This window comes from Brassica napus, chromosome C5, assembly GCF_020379485.1.
Source record: "Brassica napus cultivar Da-Ae chromosome C5, Da-Ae, whole genome shotgun sequence".
NCBI classification, from domain to species: Eukaryota; Viridiplantae; Streptophyta; class Magnoliopsida; order Brassicales; family Brassicaceae; genus Brassica; species Brassica napus.
Window position 1 is genome coordinate 9,086,052 of NC_063448.1, and position 20,643 is coordinate 9,106,694.

The 20,643-nt window shown below is 36.2% G+C and overlaps 3 protein-coding genes and 1 pseudogene across 4 annotated transcripts; 2 read left to right on the plus strand and 2 right to left on the minus strand.

Moving 5' to 3' along the window:
• Positions 1-569: 569 nt before the first annotated feature.
• On the minus strand, positions 570-3,248 carry LOC106450172 (annotated as a pseudogene).
• Positions 3,249-3,440: 192 nt separating this feature from the next.
• Positions 3,441-6,121, minus strand: LOC106447238 (ubiquitin-conjugating enzyme E2 34). 2 transcript variants are annotated; one of them, XM_013889115.3, is made up of 10 exons: positions 5,943-6,121; positions 5,269-5,361; positions 5,111-5,165; positions 4,951-4,989; positions 4,796-4,859; positions 4,641-4,702; positions 4,516-4,555; positions 4,412-4,439; positions 4,159-4,250; positions 3,441-3,965 (listed from the first exon to the last, which is right to left on the minus strand). In XM_013889115.3, exons 2-10 carry the CDS (start codon positions 5,323-5,325, stop codon positions 3,695-3,697), a joined length of 708 nt encoding a protein of 235 aa, XP_013744569.2. In that variant the 5' UTR covers positions 5,326-5,361; positions 5,943-6,121; the 3' UTR covers positions 3,441-3,694. The 2 variants fall into 2 exon arrangements, with proteins under 2 accessions (XP_013744569.2, XP_013744570.2); XM_013889116.3 differs by having other exon boundaries at positions 5,774-5,975.
• A 7,876-nt stretch (positions 6,122-13,997) lies between these two features.
• Positions 13,998-17,435, plus strand: LOC106447239 (alanine aminotransferase 1, mitochondrial). The gene is made up of 13 exons (XM_013889117.3): positions 13,998-14,386; positions 14,847-14,897; positions 15,001-15,051; positions 15,121-15,186; positions 15,272-15,333; positions 15,414-15,492; positions 15,568-15,672; positions 15,763-15,873; positions 15,944-16,081; positions 16,170-16,365; positions 16,441-16,595; positions 16,686-16,760; positions 16,848-17,435. Exons 1-13 carry the CDS (start codon positions 14,186-14,188, stop codon positions 17,166-17,168), a joined length of 1,611 nt encoding a protein of 536 aa, XP_013744571.2. The 5' UTR covers positions 13,998-14,185; the 3' UTR covers positions 17,169-17,435.
• A 102-nt stretch (positions 17,436-17,537) lies between these two features.
• Positions 17,538-19,484, plus strand: LOC106351398 (uncharacterized protein YpgQ-like). The gene is made up of 7 exons (XM_013791205.3): positions 17,538-17,785; positions 17,933-17,963; positions 18,074-18,092; positions 18,417-18,514; positions 18,664-18,762; positions 18,900-19,072; positions 19,159-19,484. Exons 1-7 carry the CDS (start codon positions 17,621-17,623, stop codon positions 19,243-19,245), a joined length of 672 nt encoding a protein of 223 aa, XP_013646659.2. The 5' UTR covers positions 17,538-17,620; the 3' UTR covers positions 19,246-19,484.
• Positions 19,485-20,643: the final 1,159 nt, after the last annotated feature.

The following is a 20,643-nucleotide window of genomic DNA, read 5'->3' on the forward strand; positions in this document are numbered from 1 at the left end:
GCAACAACTTCTTGACCATCCTCTCCTAGGATGGTCTTCTTGGTGTCTTTGCCGTCAACAACATACTCCCAAAGACCTCTGCCTCCAAGAGCGGTTTTGACAAGTCTAGACCACAGTAAGTAGTTGGTTCCCTTGAGGGTAACCGGAATAGACACAGATTTAAAGACATCCGTGTATGAGTTTTCCATTTTTTTTTTTTTTTTTTTTGGGAATGAAGAACAACTCAAGAACATGATGAACTTTACCAAAAATAGAAAGGGAAAATCAGAGATTTGTGGAGGTAAAGAGAATAGAGTAGAGAAGAATGAATCTCAGGAGCTTACTTGCTCTGATACCATGAAAGAATGTGAGGATAAAGAGATGTAGATGAAGAACATTGAAGAACAGAGAGAGAGAGAGAGAAAGTAGATCTGAGAAAAAGTAGATCTGAGAGAAACTCTATTCCCTTAAAAATTCAAATTGTGGATCTAGATCCAAGTCTTTTAAAGGCAAGTTGTCTCTATACACAATACAATAAAATATTTATTGTTTAAAATACTCAACGGTCTTCTTCTCTCTTCTTCTTCTTCTTTGCTTCTCAAGTCTGGTCTTCTGCTTCTAAACTCAAGTCTGGTGCTTCTTATAAAGCCTTATAAAACCTTTATAAAATCTTATAAAACCTTATAAAAACCTTATAAAACCTTATAAGTATTTTCAAGTTTGCAGCTTAATTCTCAAGTCTAGGTGTAATTCTGCTTCATGTCAACACCATTAATCCCAGATATACACGCACGCTTCACATGGTATACCCGCCAGGCACACACCAATAAAATCGAACTAAATCCAACAAGGTATCCAGTGGCCAACCCAACCACAAGTGTTTTCTTTAACTCATCGTCTTCTGTAGCATGCGGCCGAGTTGGAGCTGTGCAGTACACCACCGCACAACAATGGGTTTCCTTCAAAACATGGTTTTGGAAAAGTATCAAACTGGCCTCCTGTGGGTATTTGCCCTTCTAGACTGTTGTTAGCCACGTTGAAATAGGACATGAAATGGAGGAGCCTCAACGATGAAGGGATTCTACCAGATAGATTATTATTGGACAGGTCCATCCTCTCTAGGTTGGTGAGGTTGGACAATTCATCTGGGATCCTGCCAGAGAAATTGTTGCCAAGAAGCTCCAGAGCTTGAAGAGCCTTTAACTGGCCAATCTCTACAGGTATACTCCCTGTTAGGTTATTCCTCCTGATGTAAATGGCAGGTGGGAAGTAGTACAGGTGATTGTATTGCTGATTAGCGGTACCATTGTTGGGTCTGATAAAAAGAGGCAGCGGTAGATAGTTCTTTTCTGTTGCCTCGTAGACCTTTTGGGACATCAGAGCTCTCAGGTGAAAAAATTCCTTTGGCAGCTCTCCTGTAAGTAAATTATCTGAGAGATCGATGTAGAAAAGGTTGGGGAGAGTTCCCAACCAACCAGGAATTGACCCTACGAGTCGGTTTTGAGACATGTCCATGAGTTCTAAGCTCTTCAACTTCATCAGCCAAGCTGGTACTTCACCTCTCATTCGACATCCACCAATGGCAAATATTTGGAGTTTAGGGAATCCACCAGAGGAAACAAAGTCTTTGTTGCTTGGAAACGTTTCATCGTAAAAATTCTTTGCTAAGATTAGAATGGACAGTTTCTTACAGAATCTTGAGAGCCCCAGTTATGTTTGTTAATCTGTTGTCTGAAAAAGCCAGGAACGTTAAGGACTCAAGTTCCTTTACTTGGGGAGATATCTGCCCCGTTAACTTGTTTCCTGCAAACCTGATCGCCGTGAGAGACTTGCAGGAGAAAACCTTATCCGGAACATCACCAGTGAAGCTATTGTTCCCAAGATCTAGAATCCTAAGACTCTTCAACTGGCTAAACTCGAGTTCTGTTAAGTTCCCTATCAGCCGGTTGATCCTCAAGTTCAACTTGACGAGTTTACTACAGTTTGTAAGAGAAAGCGGAACTGTACCAGTGATGTTATTAACATGTAGCTGGAGGCTTTGCAAGCTGGAGAGATGACCTATGTCCTTTGGTATTTGTCCTTCTAGGTGGTTGGAGTAAAGCTCAAGCAACGTTAGTTTCTTGAGCCGGGTGATGTTGTTATCAATCTTTCCAGTTAGATGATTGGCTGGGAGAAAGAGTTGCTCTAGCTCTGAGAGATTGTAGTTCTCAACAGGTATTTCACCAGAGATATTGTTGAAGCCTGCTCTTAGAACACTAAGGTTCAAGCATCTGCCTAATCCTCTCGAGATTTGGCCAGCAAAATCATTATAAGAGAAGTCCAAAATGCTGAGCTGAGGTGAACTCATCATGCACATAAAGGAAGGGATTGGACCACTGAAGCTGTTATTGCTAACGTTGAAACTGATTAAACTGAAAGCTCCCAGGAGAAATATAGAAGTATTGAGGATTTGGCCTTGGAGAAGATTGCTTGACAAGTCAACGGTCTGGATTGGGAAGAAGAACTTGTTGCTTCCATGTTCAAGTGGCAACTCACCGTTGAAGCTATTGTAACTAAGATTAAGAACCATGAGGTGATCAAGGGCGGAGAGAAAACCTGGTGGGAGAGGACCCGAGAGGAGGTTATGAGAAAGGTCGAGATGAGAGAGACGGTGAAGGTTCTGAACAGACGAGCTGAGGTTTCCTGAGAGTCCTCTAAGGGGCAAGGAAATTGCGGTGACGTGACTCTCTGATGTATCATCGCATGTTATTCCCTCCCAGGAGCAACAATCAATGGAGAGGTTCCAATTCAAAGGAGAAACAGAAGAAGAAACGTTGCCGGAAAACCACAGGAGAGATTCTTGATCTTGCGGGTTGCAGGCAGCTTCTGAATGTGTAAGAAAGAGAGCAGATAGGAAAAGGAGGCAGATGAGGCAGATGAGATGTCTGTGAGAACTCAGAGGTTGTAAAGGTTTTGTGGTTAATGGTCTCAAAAGACCTTTGGCTTTGGATCTCATTTCCTCATAAGAGTCACCGGACGAAGCAAGTTTCTTGTGATCTTGTCAATACCATAGTTGACTTTAAGACAAATAGTAGTACCTTAATTAATTTAATCGTTTTTAGTAAATTTCTTGCTCATCAATTGAAAAAACTAAATTCGAAATTTAAAAACATTTTATTCAAAACTAGTTTATCAAGTAAACAACGTAACTGAGAGTGTTTTCTATCAGCTTTTACAAAGAGAGTGTTTTCTATCAGCTTTTACAAAGACATTGGAGACTACAAACATTATAGAATAGAATAATAACAGGCTCATAACAGGTTCTATTGCCATTGGTGGAGGTTCTTGAATACCTAAGAACATCTCCCAGAGGCTACTAGAGGGCTTTTATCTGGAGATGCTGAAGAAAGATAGAAGATATTTGATTGACAAATCAAGACACACACACAAGCTTTGGAAGAAAAATGTGTTGGACAAGTACGTACACAGGAAAACCATAAGGTTCTATTTATCAAATGCAAACCAACCAACCATATACTATACAAATTAGTTCCAAACGTGTGTTATATATGGCCTTTAAAAAGCACAAACAGGCTAAATTGAGTAAATTCGGACAGAAGAAGAGCACTAGACAAAAGAAGACTACTCTTGATACTGGAGGGGGGAGAGAGAGAGAAGAAGAGAGATTTTATCCGAAGGGTCAACATCCATTTCTATGTTTTAGTTACATAGAAAATCACAGTTGAAGCAGAGGCAGCGCCATTACAACCCCGAAAACCGACACTAGCAACAGTATAATCCACGCCGGCAATCCCTGCTTCTTGTTCTTCCTCCTCTCCTTCAAGCCACCATCTGAGTCCTCCTTTGTTGTGTCGACTGTTTTCGCCGACTCTGCTTTGCTATCGCTCTCTTGAGGAGACTCTGGTGCGGTCTGCTGCGTTTGCTCGGCGAGTTGCTGCTGGTTGTACTTCTCTACATACTCTGGAAACAGCTTTCGGAATGCTGGGCTGTAACGATGTAAGAAAACATTGGATTCAGGTTACGAACTGAAAACACACACATAAGCTAATTATGATTCAGCATTCACTCATAGTAGTGTTTTCTACTCAGCTTTTTTGACTATCTTGAATACAAATGACTAAAGGTAGCTTCCAAATGAATCCAGAAGTCTGTAAAATTTTGATGGTGGGATGATCTTACGTTTTACAATTGAAAGCGAGAGATGACTTAGCCAACCGTTGTTTCTCAGCTACGGTGGTGTTCACACTTCCGGTTGTCGGACTAGTATCCATCTGCACCACGAGGACAACATTTAGAGAAAGCTCAATAACAGAATTAAAAGATATTACCATGTTAAATAATCAGATGGTAGTAAACTAGTAGGCACATGTTAGATTGTTCGTATATCTGAAATTCCCTTAAGAAAAGTGAAAAGAAAAACTCTAGAGCTCACCATAAACGAGAGAAGCCCTGTAAGTATGCTGCCATTCACGGAAAAAAAGATTGGTTAACTATGAACTTCTCAATTATTGTAAATGTCAAAAGGAGACTTTATACCTTGATACAGACCACATTGGATTCCAGCTTTCTGGATGAACTGAAAATGTCGTGAAAAGTTATTCAGATATTGAAACACTTGATTGCAACGAAACGACAAATAGAAAGTACAGCATTGAGCTTACAATCACTCATAGACAAACAGATCTTCTTTTGTGTAATGAATCGACCATTTGGTGTAGTCATTCTGAAGCCAAAAAAAAAGGATGTGGTTCATTGGAAGCTAGACCAAGATAAGAGTAGAATTGAGATTAAATTCTGAAGAATCTAAAGAACATACGTAATTCCAGGTGGCTTGTAAGGATACTCGGGAGGGAACTTGATCTTTCCATAGTAAAATCCACCTGTTGGAGAGAAATAGAGTATCAAAATTAGACACCCATGAGGGATGCTGAAAACAAAACTAACAAGAAACTACAGAAAGAAGATTATCACCAGCAAAAGGTGTCCCATCACTTCCTTCCAGCACATAATCTGTAAGATAAACGCCAATAGTTCAACTCTTCGTTAGTAACTGATCAAGGTAAGGAGAGATCCAGTATGATAAACATAGACCAAAAATATAAGTAAAGAGAAAGGGATAGAAAAGGCATACGCCACTCGAGAATGTCATTTGGGGAAGGACGAGCAACAACATGAGAGACTGGTTCCTGAAGGCATAAAACAGAACATTTCATAAATAACCCCTAAAACAAACAAAAGAAGAAAGAGTTTTGGGGGGGGGGGGGGGGGGGTATAAGAAGAGAGTAGTACCTTGCAAAGTGCTCTATATTCCTTTTGGAGACGTTTTATACAAGCCTTTTCTGCCATCTATGAGCTAGTGAATAACTGCAGCTGCTGTTCAACCTGTTGCAGATAACAGACAAAAGGAATTATATAGTAGCACGAAACGAAAGGAGCTAAACATGAGAGTCACTTTTTTCAGATCAATTCGAAAATGATAGCATCCCCTGAAGGAGCACCAGGATTAATGGTTGCCCAACCTTGAATACAGTAAGGAATCTAAAACTTGAACATGCTATGCAATACTCTCTCATGACCTAATCGAAGATGCAAGATCAGAGGAAAACTGAATAAAGAACAACACTTTGATAACCAACGACAAGTTTTAATAAGAACCCCCAAAAATCATTCCAGCCCAATTGAAATCAAAACTCGATCGATTCCAATTCAAGAGAAAGATAAACATCACATCCCAGAAATTAAACAATTATAAGCAAACAAGCTCGAATCAACTGCAATTTCTTAGATCAAATACCTCGGAATCCCCCTCAGAACAAAGAAAAAAAAAAAGAGAAGCTCAATTGCAATTCAAGCTTCGCTCTTGCCCATAAACGCAAAAATAGGAAGAAAAATCAAATGCAGGAACAAGTTTCTAACACCAGATCCAAGAAAATTAAATAAAATTGGGGGAAAATAAAGAGCACCTTGATCGAATTTTGTCGAGGAGGATTCGCTGTCTCGTTATTTTTGCTCTCTCTTTTTCGTCCTCGGGTAGTAGAGAATAATAGCCTAACATGGGTTGGTTTATCTAAACCGACCCAAATTCATCAATTTGTCCCACACGTTTTCCCGGTATTGTATAAAACCATTCTTTCCGGTTCGTTATTTGTTAGCCACATGTTCGCAGCCGCAAATTAAAACAACCTTTCTGTCATTTATAAAACCTTTCTTTAGTCAAAGGATTCATACTACGTTCCCTTTTAAAATCCTATAATTATTGTTTTTAATCAAACAGAAATTGCGTAATGAACTTTTCTCTACTTCTTTAACCTCCACTTGAGGATCGACTTACCCATCTTAAGAATATGTACCGGTTCTTTGAATCAATTTTCTTCTGTTCATTTACAGTAATAAATTAAAATATAAATAATAAAAGTATTGATTACTTTATTGGAGTGACAAAACAGCTGTTACATGTAAACTATTTATTTATGAAAATATTGGGCGCTAATATTAATACAACCTCCAAGTTCCAGAGTCATGTCTAATGTCTACGAGTTTTCTAAAAATCTAATCTAACAATACTAGAAGGCAAATATAAGCTATAGGAGGAGTGTCCACGTCAACTCAAATAATCAACCAATTAGAAAACAGCTATGTTAATGAATAATTCCACGTCACCCGAAGTATTTCTCTTTCGCATTCTCACCGTCTTACCGACGACGAAAGAAACCGACCTAATTTATCGTTACAGTTCAATCGTAAATTCTGCATTCAATTATTATTAAACAAATAAGAAATTCTTCGAATTCATCATGCATTCCACATCACTATATTAATCGATGGCGAGTTCTAGATTCGAAGATTCTAACTACGCGAAGAAGCTGTTTCGTCTCTCCTCTTTGTTCTACGGCGCAAGGAGACGCCTGAGCTTTTTCCTGATCAGAGTCGACAATGATTCAAGGTTCTGATCTGATTTGTTGCTACTAATTGCTTTCTCCAGTAAACTAATCTTATATGTTGTCAGTTGAATCATTTTTTCTTCTCATGATTCTTAGTTTTTTTTTAAAAGACTTCGATGTCCATTTGTTTTTACTAAAAACTTCGATGTCCATTAAAATACTTTTGATTATAATTTTGCTTCTGCGCTTTTTTGGTTTTCTATGAACTGACCAATTTGTTTTGATTTTTTTTTTTTTGTAGAGCTTTTGTAAACTGGGAAAACACTGAAATATTTCAATAAAAAGAGTTGACCTTCCACCCCAAAAGACCATGGAGTCTCTCCAAATTACACAGAGGTGGCATCCAGCTCTCGGATTATAGAATGGGCGCTTTGATCGATACAGTTGACAATCACGAAGGCCATGTTTGTTCTCACTCCATAGCCTTTCTTCTTCTGAAGAGGTAAGATAGGAAATCTATGTACATGATAAAAACTGCACACTACAGAAGTTTACTGGATTTTTTCATTACCCATATGAAATCTATGTACATCAATAGTCTTCTAGATTGAGATACATAAGCAACTCACATATACATTTTAGTTTTGTTCATGATCTCTGTTATGTTCTTTATAAACATATACACAGATGATAATGCTGGTGAAAAATGTAGATTAGTACCTATTTAAAATCTCAGAATAGTTTAAGCAAACACATATAAATATAATTTTGATGATTGTACACAGATTTGCTTGCATCTCTTTGCTTTCTTTTGCTTCTTTTGTTTTTCTGTTTCTCTATATATTCTATTTTTGTGGTCAACCCTCTATATTCTGTGTAATTATAAGTTTTAAATCTCAGAGAAACCATACTGTCTGCATCCAAGAGTTTTATTGCAGATTATGAATATCCTATTTAATTTAAAACTTGGTGATGCATACTTTTCTTTACTATATCCCTTGATTTCCAAATCGGGCCTTTAGATAAGATAATTATTGGTATTTATTTTACACCACACAGTGATCTGTAGAAAGTAATGAAGAGGAATGTGGTGCTTACAATCCACTGAAGCTGCCAATGGGTTAGGACGGGAAGCCAATACCATACTGGTTCTACAAGCTTCATGGACTTGGCCAGGGTTTTTGAAGTTCTTAGACCATTGTCAATGTTAAAGTAGACAGTGAAAACCACTATGTTGACTAATCAAATTTGGTGTTGTTGTGTCGTGTAGAAGTTTGAATGCGAGATACGCGGAAACAGTGTCTACATGGGTAGAAGAGCTTTTGAGAGACATTTCAAAAAAAGAGTTTCACCACCAAATGGAGGCCAGAACTTGAAGAATACGTACTCTGATCTCCAACGTCAAGGTTGCGTTCCACCTTTTTCCATCGAACGGAGCCGTTGCAAGACCTTGACAAAGAGTGGCACATCTCATTAACTCAACTTCGTAATTGATAGCTGTGGGACCTGAAAAGCTTAAGGAGGTAATGACCATACTTCATGTTTATATGATCCCTGAAGCATTTTTCCTCTAATTATATGTCTTCTGTGTCATTCAGGCGCTGGGGGCACTGGGGCTGAAAGTTGGTGGTACTTTGCAGCAACGTGCCGAGAGACTTTTCCTTACAAAGGTTCGTACACTTCCATTTTGATTTCAAATTTCTTTATATAAATAGATTAGAGCAACATGATGATTTTTCATGTTTACTTTTCTGAGGTTTTAAGACCAAGAGCCTAAAGTGCTCCAATTTTTCTTTCAGGACTACAACTGTTCGTCTCAGATGTTCAGGCCAGCCAACTTCACCAGAACTTATTTAGGGTACGTGTTGAGCTTACGGTCATTGTTGCCACCAGAATTAGTCCCAAGTTTGTTGGAGGTCAAAACCATCTCTCTACCATCTCTGTTTGTAATGTTTTCCTGTAGAAATATTCTGATACTGAATACACTAAAATTTGCAGGTCGCCTATTCATGATGATTCAAGTTTCTATATTTTGGAACTTGCAAATAAAGAGATGTTGACTTGACCAACCGCTGGTTTGGGCGAGTCTGGAGCTAGCTGCTCCACAAGTTCTACTAAATATGGTGGTGTAAAGAAAATTGCGTATATTACGGTGTCCGAGCTAAATGCATACGCTCTCAATGCTTCTTGCAGTGTGACATATTGTAATGCGTGTTGACAGGGCGGAAATAACTACCCCAGTGGTAATTCTATGCCTGGCGCAGTGGCACTATATGTGTGTCTTGCATCTGCTCAGATGGTCAGAAGTTAAAAGAAACTGACATAGCTATAGGCAGTGGTGAAATCCCTGTGAACCCAACGCCTCTGCTGAATGAAACCACAACAGCTGCTCAAACAACTCTAATGAAAGCTTAGCTGCATAAGTTACCCATATATAGTTTCCTGCATTTTCTGAAACTTCATTTGCATTGTCTTTTTCAAAACATTGTTTGGTCTCAATTTCATGTTTCCAACTTATTTATCAATAAAAGCATATTTCAATATTGGACCAGATACATATCAATTTCTTATAGTTCATTGATGTGAATAGATCACTAACCATTTGTTTTCTTTTTACCTAACGAAGTACATATTTACTGTGTATGTCAGAATTACATTTGATAATTTATACGAAACTTTGAATGAAAATTATTTTTAACATGATCTTCTAAATTATTTTTAAATGAAATTTCTGTAACTTTAGTTTTGAAAATGAAAATATTTAATTTAATTAAAGATAGTTATATTTGTTTGTAAAAAAGAAAATAAAATAAAGTATCTATGCGTTGGAAATCTGCACTTTATGCCACACACCTAAGTGCCGGTCCATGTTTATTTTGTGTGAGCTTAAAAATTTAATCGATGTTAAATCAGACCAAAGCAAAAAATTACTAATAGCCAAAAAGTTCATATATTCATAACCAAACAAATGGAAACTAAACCAAAACCGTAACAAAAAGAAATTAGATACCGGAATATCTAAAATATAACTTATATATCTAAAAATATTAGCTTTACAGTATTTAGTTTTAAATAACAAAATATCCTTAAACACTATAATAAACCATTATTTGAATATCTCTTCTTTTATTTGATGTTTTTATCCGAACAACATGAATTATTAAATATTTAATCCAAAAATCCAAATTATCTACCTTTTCAAACGAATTATTCAAAATTACTTAAAAAGTCAGAACTGAACCAAATTGGATCCAATATTAATAATTTATAGAACTTTTATAATAAATTAATAAATTTTGTCGGTCCTAAGTTGGACTCAAAATATCACATAACGATAAAATAATAAGATAATATGTATCAAATAAAATCAACTATTTTCTCATTTAAATCATATGAAAAATATTTTCTGTATACTAAATAGTATAAAAGCAATATGAAAGTCAAATTTAAAATTTTTAAATTATACGTATAGAATAAAATCAACTATTTTCTTATTTTATACAAAATATTCCAAAATATAAGAAATCTAAGAAATAAATCTTTTCATAAATTAATTACTTTATAAATTAATAAAATATTAGTCCTAACATTAGTAATTTATATAACTTTTATAATAAATTCAATGTAAAATAAACTTTTTATCATTTATTTTCAAACCCTAATTATGAATTCAAATAACATGATTTATCTGATTTTAAAAATAATCACATATAAAATTTAAACAAGCATATATATAGTTACAATTTGTATAGGTTTTCCTTTACATACCTATTTTAAGTAATTTTTATTATAGTAAATAACATATTTCCTCATTGTATGACTTAATAATTTAAAGAAATAGAAAACCAATAAGTGTTGCCAAATTCAAAAAACTAACACATAAAATTAATTCATGTTTTATGTGTTTAACATAATTGAGTACAGTTTTAAAACAATTTTACTTATTAAAAAGTTAAAATTGAACATATATTGAGGACAAAGTAAAATAATAATATAAATAATAAAAATGCAATGAAAATAGAGAAAGTTTTTAATTGATAATAAATTAGGCATTTTAAATATTTTATTGAAAACTAATGCAGACTTTTTTTCCATTCAAGAATTAATATTAGGAAAAACAAACAATTTTGACAATAAAACAAAGACTATGGTAGAGGTAACTATCTTGGTAAGTATCTCTATGCCATAATTTTACTATGCATAGCAGAACATGAGGAATGTATGAAATTTATGGATCGTCATGAACGACAAACCGACATGTCTGAAGCTGACAAATGATGGAGTCGACTAAACATTGCTTATGTAATATCTCTATATTAAAAAAATAAGTGTTATAGAACTAATATAATATTTATAATGCCACCAAAAAAGCTCCATATCAATAATCTGGAAAATCGTTGCATTGATTGTTATTACTATAAAAAAATGGTAAAGTTCTTGTAGTTGGTTTTATGGTGACTAACAAGTGTTTACACTCATCGACCGCTACTCAATTTTCACATTTTCTTTTTTCAGTGTTTTTTATATTTTGATTAGGTTTACTTTACGTTCTTCGCATTCAATATAACATTCTACTTTAAATAAGAAATGCAATTTTAAATAATCACCACTTCCACTCGAGTACCATATCGAAAAATTATGATTTCAACATAAATTACTCACAACTCAATCTTTCTAAACCCAAAATATTACAAATCACCTGAATATTGGATCAAATTTTTGTTAGAGAAAACAACATGAAAACCATTCGAAGCCTCCACAACATATCAACGCCACAATTCTTTAATATAGAAACAACTATTTAATTTTAAATATATCTTATCACATATAATCTCTCCATACTTCAATTTTTTTGGAAAACAAAAATCATTATCATATACTTCTGTTGCAAATGCAAATTTAAAACACAAATCTCAAAATTACACAAAAAAATAATACCATAAATCACATATAAAGAATATCCAGGGCGGGTCAACCCCGTAGTGCATATAAAATTCAAACAAAGTTCAGTTTCAGCCTCTTTTGAGTTCCCCAATAACAATAGCCAGGAATCACGTGCTCCAATCACATGACCACCTTCTCTCCAAAATTTTCAAAGCATTTACATGAGTTAGGTAATGTGTATATGTGGATCCTTTGCCTCGACTCTCTACATATGAATTCTATATGAATTTATAGAATATCAGCATCACTAAATGATTAAGATCAAGATAAGTATAGCAGCAGTCAAAGTAAGATCACGTGATCAGATCCCAAAACTATGTGTTCCAACACAAATATCTTATTCTATAAAGCACTAAACTACAGAAGTCTCTCGTCTCTCTCACTTTTTCTTAACTCGCATCTCTATCCACGTTTCAGTTCTCAATAAACAGAACATAACAAAAACAACTTAAAGAGCTTTTAAGATTCCTAGGGAACTATAAGAAGAAAAGTCCGCAATGAAGAGATACTTGTCAGTGGCTCTGGTTCTGCTACTTGTATCTTTCTTTAGCAGCAAGTACAGCGTAGAGGGACGTTCTCTGTCAAGGACGACAAATTCTAGCCAAGCAATGAGAGATTTTCAGACAAGAAAGGACATGAAGGAAGCAAAACCGCTTGTAGGTGAAAATGATAGCCTCCGAAGAAGAGTCCCAAGGAGTGGCTCAAACCCTATACAAAACAAGTAAAGAAGAAACAAGACACAATCAAGATTTGTTTTTCATGCATACCGATGTATGGCAGTATGGGTCTTAGGTGTAATTGACATCACGATTGTTTCTCTTTTGTATCAATGTAATCCACCAATGGTTGGTGAAGGAAGTAGGAAACAACAGATCACACAGGCAAGAAGACCTAAAATTTTTCAGTACTTTTGCCTTTTTTCTGTTCTTTTTCCTCTTAGATCTTCTATGTTTTTTTGTAGAATAGGTAACTATGTAATCTACTTGTAATATATCAACTCATCTTTTAATCTTGAGGCATTCAATCTTATGGAAATAGACTATAAAACCCACACTAGCTTAGTGATCTTCAAATTATCAACATCTTTGTGTTCTGCTTCCTCCTACTAATTTCATTGGAAAGGAAATATCTACTTCTTCTCTTCTTATTTTGTGGTTTTTATCTTCAAGAAGTCTTTCTAAGCCTTAGACCATGGTTAACCCGGGTTTTTAAAGTGGGCTTATTAGCGGAAGTTAAGAAACTGTTTTTTAACTTTTAACTAAAAAAAATTAAGAACCGGTTCTTAAATAAGGATTTTAAAAACCGGTTCTTAAATAAGAACTTTAAAAACCGGTTCTTAAATAAAAACCGGTTCTTAATTTTTTTAGTTAAAAGTTAAGAAACAGTTTCTTAACTTCCGCTAAGAATCCCCTCATAAGAACCTCGGGTTAATCATCCTCTTAGCATGTTATTCTTGGTGGTGCTTAAACCCTGAAATATAAATATGATTCTTACGCATGAAAGGCATCAGATTTGTCAGAACCAAAGGTGTTCTTGGGGAAGTTTTGATTTTCTCCAACTAAATGCAGAAAAGAAAAAAGATATCGTATATGCTAATTTGTTTAGCTGCCTGTCATGATGATTTCCACTGATTAATTTACTCTGAAAGTTACAACATACGGAAGTAGCTTGTATATATATACTCATTCGAAGCCTCTTCATTAACAATATACATTCATGGATCTCGCTAATGATTTAATAGCAAAATGCCAAAATCATTGGCAACTCAATTGTAACTAAAACCACAAAGTCAAACAGGCTGAAAATAAAACTTTTTAAAACAGTACTTAGAGCTGCAACCCTACAAAAAGAAAGAGAGATAATGATAACAATGTTAGTTTGATTCAAAACGAACCAAGCCCTGATTTTCCCCTCAAAATTTACTATCACGTAAGAAGAGAACATATTGGGCCAGAAGGGAGACTTAGCCATAATCCGGGCCTTGAATATGGCCCAATACCACTTTTAAAGAAGGAGATCTGTCTAATTAACAGCGTCGCAGTCGCTGATTTCGGACACTAAACACATGGTTTCTTCTGAATCCACGATTCAGATCTCACTAAATTGTTAATTAATATATTTGACCGTAACAAAAACAGAAAGAGAAAAAGAAGGAAGAAAATAAATAAATAAATATTCGGTGAAACGGATTTCTTAATAAAAAATCCGTAGAAAATAAATGCAAAATTCCATAAATTCCAAATCGGTGGACGCAAAAAATTGTCAAAATCAGTGTGAAAGGGAAAGAGACGAAACAGGAACTGGGAAGTTTCGTGTTCGAGACAAAAGCCACTAATCTCATAGATTGGGCAGCAAGTATTATATAAAACCCGACCACACAGATGCGGAGATTCGTGATTGGCCAAGCCAAAAATCTCATAGATCAGACTCGTCGTCCTCGTCCTCATCACAATAACATCCGCCTTCTCTCTCTCCTTGCTTCCGATCCTATTCCTGTTTCTTCATCGCGTTTATTTTCCGACATGCCTGGCTCTGATTCATCTTCCTCTCTTCCCGTCACTATTGACTCCATCAACCCCAATGTATTCGTCTTCTTTAATCAATCGTTTGAGAGTTGCTGTTTGTTTGTGATTTTGATTCATAGTTTGGTAAAGGGAAGAAGATCGTTTAGTACTTGATATTGTGTTTATTGAGCATCTGCTTAGGGGCTGATCATTGACATTTGATGGATTTGTCTCACTTGTGTTTTACACTTTAAGGTTATCCTTTGTTCTTAGACACATATAAAGCTGGGGGTTTTTAATCATATTGTTTTTCTGCTTTTTTTTTTTTGTGGATATTAAAAAGTCTATATTCATGTAAGCATCCTAGATTCGATTCATGTGATTCTTGTTGACATGATAGTGCAAGTCCTCATACTTTTCCAGTTGAATAGTTTCTCAGGGAACAGTTCTGCATGGCTCTAGTGACTGTTGTCTTTTGCTTTTGTTTTGGTTATTATTTACTTAAACAATTTGTTTTTTTTTTCTTGGACCGTCTCAGGTTCTGAAATGTGAGTATGCTGTCCGTGGAGAAATTGTCAACATTGCTCAGGTAATAAAGCAACCATCCTAAAGCACCATCCTTTGTCCTAAATTTTATTCTCTGATTGTTGAAACTGCTTTTACTCATTTTGCTTTCTTCTTCCACCTCACAGAAGTTGCAAGATGATTTGAAGATTAACAAGGATGCTTATCCCTTTGATGAGGTACATTATAAATTTAAATCCGTGTCGTCACACTTGATTCTAACTTACAAGTGTATCCGCTTTTAACAGATTATCTACTGTAATATCGGAAACCCGCAATCTCTTAGCCAACAGCCCATAACGTTCTTCAGAGAGGTAAATAATTGAGCTTTGATGGTACTTCTGGTTTGTTCACCATATGTTAATCAGGAGCTAAACTTGTAACATCCATGTCCCTCAGGTTCTTGCTTTGTGTTCCCACACAGCTTTGTTGGACCGAGATGAAACACATGCTTTGTTCAGGTACAGTTCAGCCTCTGAGTTGTTTTCCTTCTGGTGGTAAAAAGATTTTGTTTAACAACGGATGTTTCAATTTTTATCAGCGCTGATTCTATTGCGCGTGCTTGGAAGATTCTCGACCAGATTCCCGGGAAGGCTACCGGTGCTTACAGTCACAGCCAGGTTTGTGGCATTCTCTCTCTCTCTCTCTCTCTCTCTGCGAATAATCCTCTCTCTTAATCTTTTGTTTTGTCTCAGGGTATCAAGGGACTACGTGATGCAATTGCTGCTGGAATCGAAGCCCGTGATGGTTTCCCCGCGGATCCCAATGATATTTTCATGACAGATGGTGCAAGCCCTGGGGTAAACTATCATCAAACTTCCCCTAAAACTCATGGAAATTACAGAACAAGTTTGTTTTAATGGTGATAGTGATTCTCCTTCTCGTTATAGGTTCATATGATGATGCAACTTCTCATAAGTTCTGAGAAAGATGGAATCCTTTGCCCCATTCCTCAGTACCCCTTGTACTCAGCTTCAATTGCCCTTCACGGTGGAAGTCTGGTACGTTCCTTGTACCTTTTATAGTGACTGAAGTTCCCTTTTTTCTTATGTTGTCATCATCTTCTTGTAGGTTCCTTACTACCTTGATGAAGCATCAGGATGGGGACTTGAAATATCTGAGCTGAAGAAGCAGCTGGAGGATGCTAAGTCAAAGGGTATCACTGTAAGAGCGTTGGCGGTTATTAACCCTGGTAACCCAACAGGACAGGTTAGTTTGATCTTCAGCATTAAAAAACTACAAATCTATTCCGGTCCAGAGCTTTACAGTCTTGTCTATTTTATTTTTTTGGTTAAAGGTTCTTTCAGAAGAAAACCAGCGTGACATTGTTGACTTCTGTAAGAAAGAGGGTTTGGTTCTTTTAGCCGATGAGGTTTATCAGGAAAACGTTTACGTCCCTGACAAAAAGTTCCACTCTTTCAAGAAAGTGGCCCGGTCTATGGGCTACGGTGAGAAGGATATCTCCTTAGTCTCGTTCCAGTCTATCTCCAAAGGTTTGACAAAAAAAAAAACTAATGTCTTAAGCTTATGAAAATGGTATCTAAAACTGGATTCGTTCTTTCAAATAGGATACTACGGAGAGTGTGGGAAGAGAGGCGGTTACATGGAGGTTACTGGTTTCACTTCTGATGTGAGAGAGCAGATATACAAAGTGGCTTCTGTGAATCTTTGCTCCAACATCTCTGGTCAAATTCTTGCCAGCCTCGTCATGAGCCCACCCAAGGTATCAAAACATCTATATAACTTCATCAGCTGGTTTTAGCTTAAGCTCGGTTTCTAGAATCTTTAACAGCTTTAATGAAATTTGATCCAGCCTGGTGATGAGTCCTACGAGTCATACATAGCAGAGAAAGAGGGAATCCTCTCGTCTATGGCAAGACGTGCAAAGGTTAGCCATTCACAGAGAACTTTATTAGTAGCAATCATGTTTTTTTTGTCTCTCTGGTGTTAATGCTTTGGAGCTCTCACTGTGCAGACTCTTGAAGAAGCTCTGAACAAGTTGGAGGGTATAACATGCAATAGAGCAGAGGGAGCTATGTATCTATTCCCTTGCATTAACCTTCCACAAAAGGCGATTGCGGCTGCAGAAGCTGCAAAGACGGCACCGGACACGTTCTACTGCAAACGCCTCCTAAACGCTACTGGAATAGTCCTAGTCCCTGGTTCTGGATTTAGACAGGTACCGGGAACATGGCATTTCAGGTGCACTATACTTCCTCAAGAGGATAAGATTCCGGCAATCGTGAACCGTCTCACTGAGTTCCACAAGAGCTTCATGGATGAGTTCCGCGACTAAGTAGTGGAGTATGTTTCTAAAATAAGATCAAATCTTTGAGTAATAATAATAAGGAAGAAGGAGCCGTGCCGTTTCTTTTTCGTCGACAATCATTTGTGTTAAAGATGTGAGAGCATCTTCTTATTAAGCTTTTGTGTTGCTTTTTTATATTGGCTGATAGTGATAAACAAGCATAAGTTTTTTTATTGAGAAGAGTTTTATTTGTAGACAATTAAACTAAATACTCTTTCATGCTTTTCCATAAATCGAGGTTTCTTTTTCATATGATTTGTCTTCTTGGTGGCTGATACGGAAGTAGAGAACGATTTGCAGCTGGAATAAATTATAAGATTCAATTTCAGAAAAAAAGAATATTACTAGCAGTTAAAATGGGGTTAATCAGAATTTGACCTTTTAATAAGGGTAGAAAGGTAAAAGCAGCCAATATTGGAAGAGAGCTTTGTGTCGAAAGTATGGCAGCGGCGACGATGAGGAAGAAGGCGGAGGAGCTGGTGGAGAAGGCGATGAAGGGAAACGATGCTTCTCACGATGCCTCGCACGTGTGGAGGGTCAGAGACCTCGCTATGTCCCTTGCTCGCGAGGAAGGTCTCTCTTCCAACTCCGACTCCATGGAAATTGTGAGCCCTACTAAATCCTCTCCAAATCTGTTCGCCGGAATCTGGAATCGTAGTTAGTTCTTGATTCAGTGAGAGGGCTGTATGTGGTTATTAAGATTTTCATAGAATGTGAGACGTTTTTTCAATGTGTTTTTTTCTCATTTGCAGGTGGAGCTTGCAGCTCTTCTCCATGATATAGGTACACTTCCCTTTTGGTCATCTTTTTCTTTCTTTTTTTTGGAAGTCATGTGTTTTCTTTTATATTCCCACTGATTTAATCGTTATGTGTATATATCTCTCTCTTATCAGGTGATTACAAGTACATAAGGTCTGTTTCTCTATCCATCTCTAGAGGTTTATTTCTTTTTTGAACCGCTTAGTATACTAACATCCCTTGCACCATTCTTTGATCATTTTACTACAAGACTAAATGCTTACTTTCTCTTACCGTGAGGGGCTGGATACTATCTCTTTCTATATACTGTAATCTGTAGTGGATGCCATTAGATGAGGCTTGTGAGGAATGCCTTGCTCGGTTTGCTCACTCTAGGATTAGTTGTGCTCTACTAACTAAGTTCAAACTTGGTTGGTGTGAAAACTATGAATCATGAAGACTTCGTTTTCTGCCTCTGATGTTATAACCTGATTTTAGAGACCCTTCGGAAGCTAAGCTTGTTGAGAATTTCCTGGATGAGGAGGGTGTGGAAGAGACCAAGAAGGTCAAAATACTAAATATCATCAATGGAATGGGTTTGTTTCCTTCTCCAACTTTTTAACTCACCAAATCCAGTCTACTATAGCTCGCTTTAGTTCTCAAGTTAAGAGTTTGTAAAAAAAAAAAAAAAGAGGCATTCTGTTGTATCTAAATGTATGAACATGACAAGAGTGTTTTTTTCCAGGTTTCAAAGACGAATTATCAGGGCAAACACTCTGCGGATCTCTTCCAGAATTTGGGGTGGTTCAAGATGCTGATCGCCTTGATGCAATTGGCGCCATTGGTTTGAATGCTTCTCTTGTCTTTACTTTGCTTCTCGACAGTTTAAAGAGCTTTTGATCTGCCACTGCCAAATTGTCTGCTCTGTTGTCTGTTTCTATGTTTGTAGTCTTAGTTGTTTTTGATCTCTTTATGTTTTAGGAATTGCTCGTTGCTTTACGTTTGGTGGAAGCAGGAACAGAGTGCTTCACGATCCTGAGATCAAGCCCCGGACAGAGTTAACCAAAGAGCAGTACATGAAGAAAGAGGAGCAAACTACCATTAACCACTTCCATGAGAAACTTCTCAAGCTGAAGAAGCTGATGAAAACTGAGGTGAGATCAACCGGAAAACAATTCTATACTACTTTCAAATTTTGTTTCGCCTGAGATTTGAATGTGGCGCTGTAAAAAAATATCAGGCGGGTAAAAGAAGGGCAGAGAAAAGACACGAGTTCATGGAAGAGTTTCTTAAGGAGTTCTATGTAGAGTGGGATGGGAGAGCTTGACAAAGTTGATAATGGATCAATATGCATGGAGAAGTAAAGCGGAGGATGTATTCAAAGGGTTGCTTAACCGGACCTAAATGAGTAAGCTGTACCGGACCAAACCGACCTACATGTGGTTTGGGTTTAAACAGAGTGAAAAGTGAACAGCTGTTTTTTTTTTAAACGACAGTGAACAGCTGTTAAAACTCAAATATTTTACCTCGTGATGATATTATAAACTTTAAGGTTTGTCAATGCTATTTATGAATATGATTGTGGAAGAAATGGCTTACATGATAATCCTAGTCTTTGTTTTTTTTAAAAAGAATGTTGACTTCCTGTTTCCATTTTTAAGTCTTCGATCAGTAATATTCGTGCCAATTGACATGGTTTAAGAAAACGTTTCTGGATGTTTGAGTAAGTCATTGCGAATCTATCATCGGTCGGGTCGGCCATCAAATGTCATGTTTTTGGTTTGAATTTGTATATTTTATACTCAAGTGACGTAACTATAAAATTTATAAGCGGAAACTTTTTTTTGGAAACTATTATATTGATAACATTTGCAACTCTATTTACGTTAATATAATAGTTTTTTGTAGGTATTTTTCTCACAAAGTCAGTCGTTAAAAAAACAATATTTGGGAAGAGTTTGAACTTATCAGACAAGTAATTTGATGGATATTTCTAATATATATATTATATAGTATTTAAAAGCATGGAATGAACGAATTGTTAAAATATAGCCAAGTCTTTTGGTTTGTAGTATTAGAAAAACATGAGACTAATCGCGATCGCGTATAAACAATAATCTATCGTTATACATAACACATGTCCATCATTAAGAGGACTCTGGTTATTCTAAACAACGAATGGGTCGGCCATTGCGTGTACAAATTGTGTGTTAAGTAAAACATTATAGTTAATCAAATCCCAAATATCTAACCGTTTCTAACATGCATTTTCAGTTCTTTATGTAACCAAAATCATAACTAAAATTGACATTTATAAACCAATATATCATTTATAAACTAAACTGCTTACATTTATTTTGAATTAGTCGAAGTTTTTATCACAAGCTGGACCAAATTAATTAACATTTATACACAAATAATAGTATCTGTTTTTTTTTGTCAGCACAATAATAGTATCATTTGCAAAACTTTAGACATATATAACTCTCAAATAAAAAAGGTCATGATCGTGAATGATTTTTTTATGGATGTTATGTAGACCCAAATCTTCCTCCATGTGTTTAGCGTGCAACTCTACGACATTCCATCGTTAAAAAGATAAAAAGGCGTGGGAACACTAATTGAGATCAATAGTTTTACAATCATTTCATCCGATTAAAACTTAAAATATACACTCGGAAATTTCGGTGAAAATATATTCACAAGCTGACTAAGAGAAAGCAAA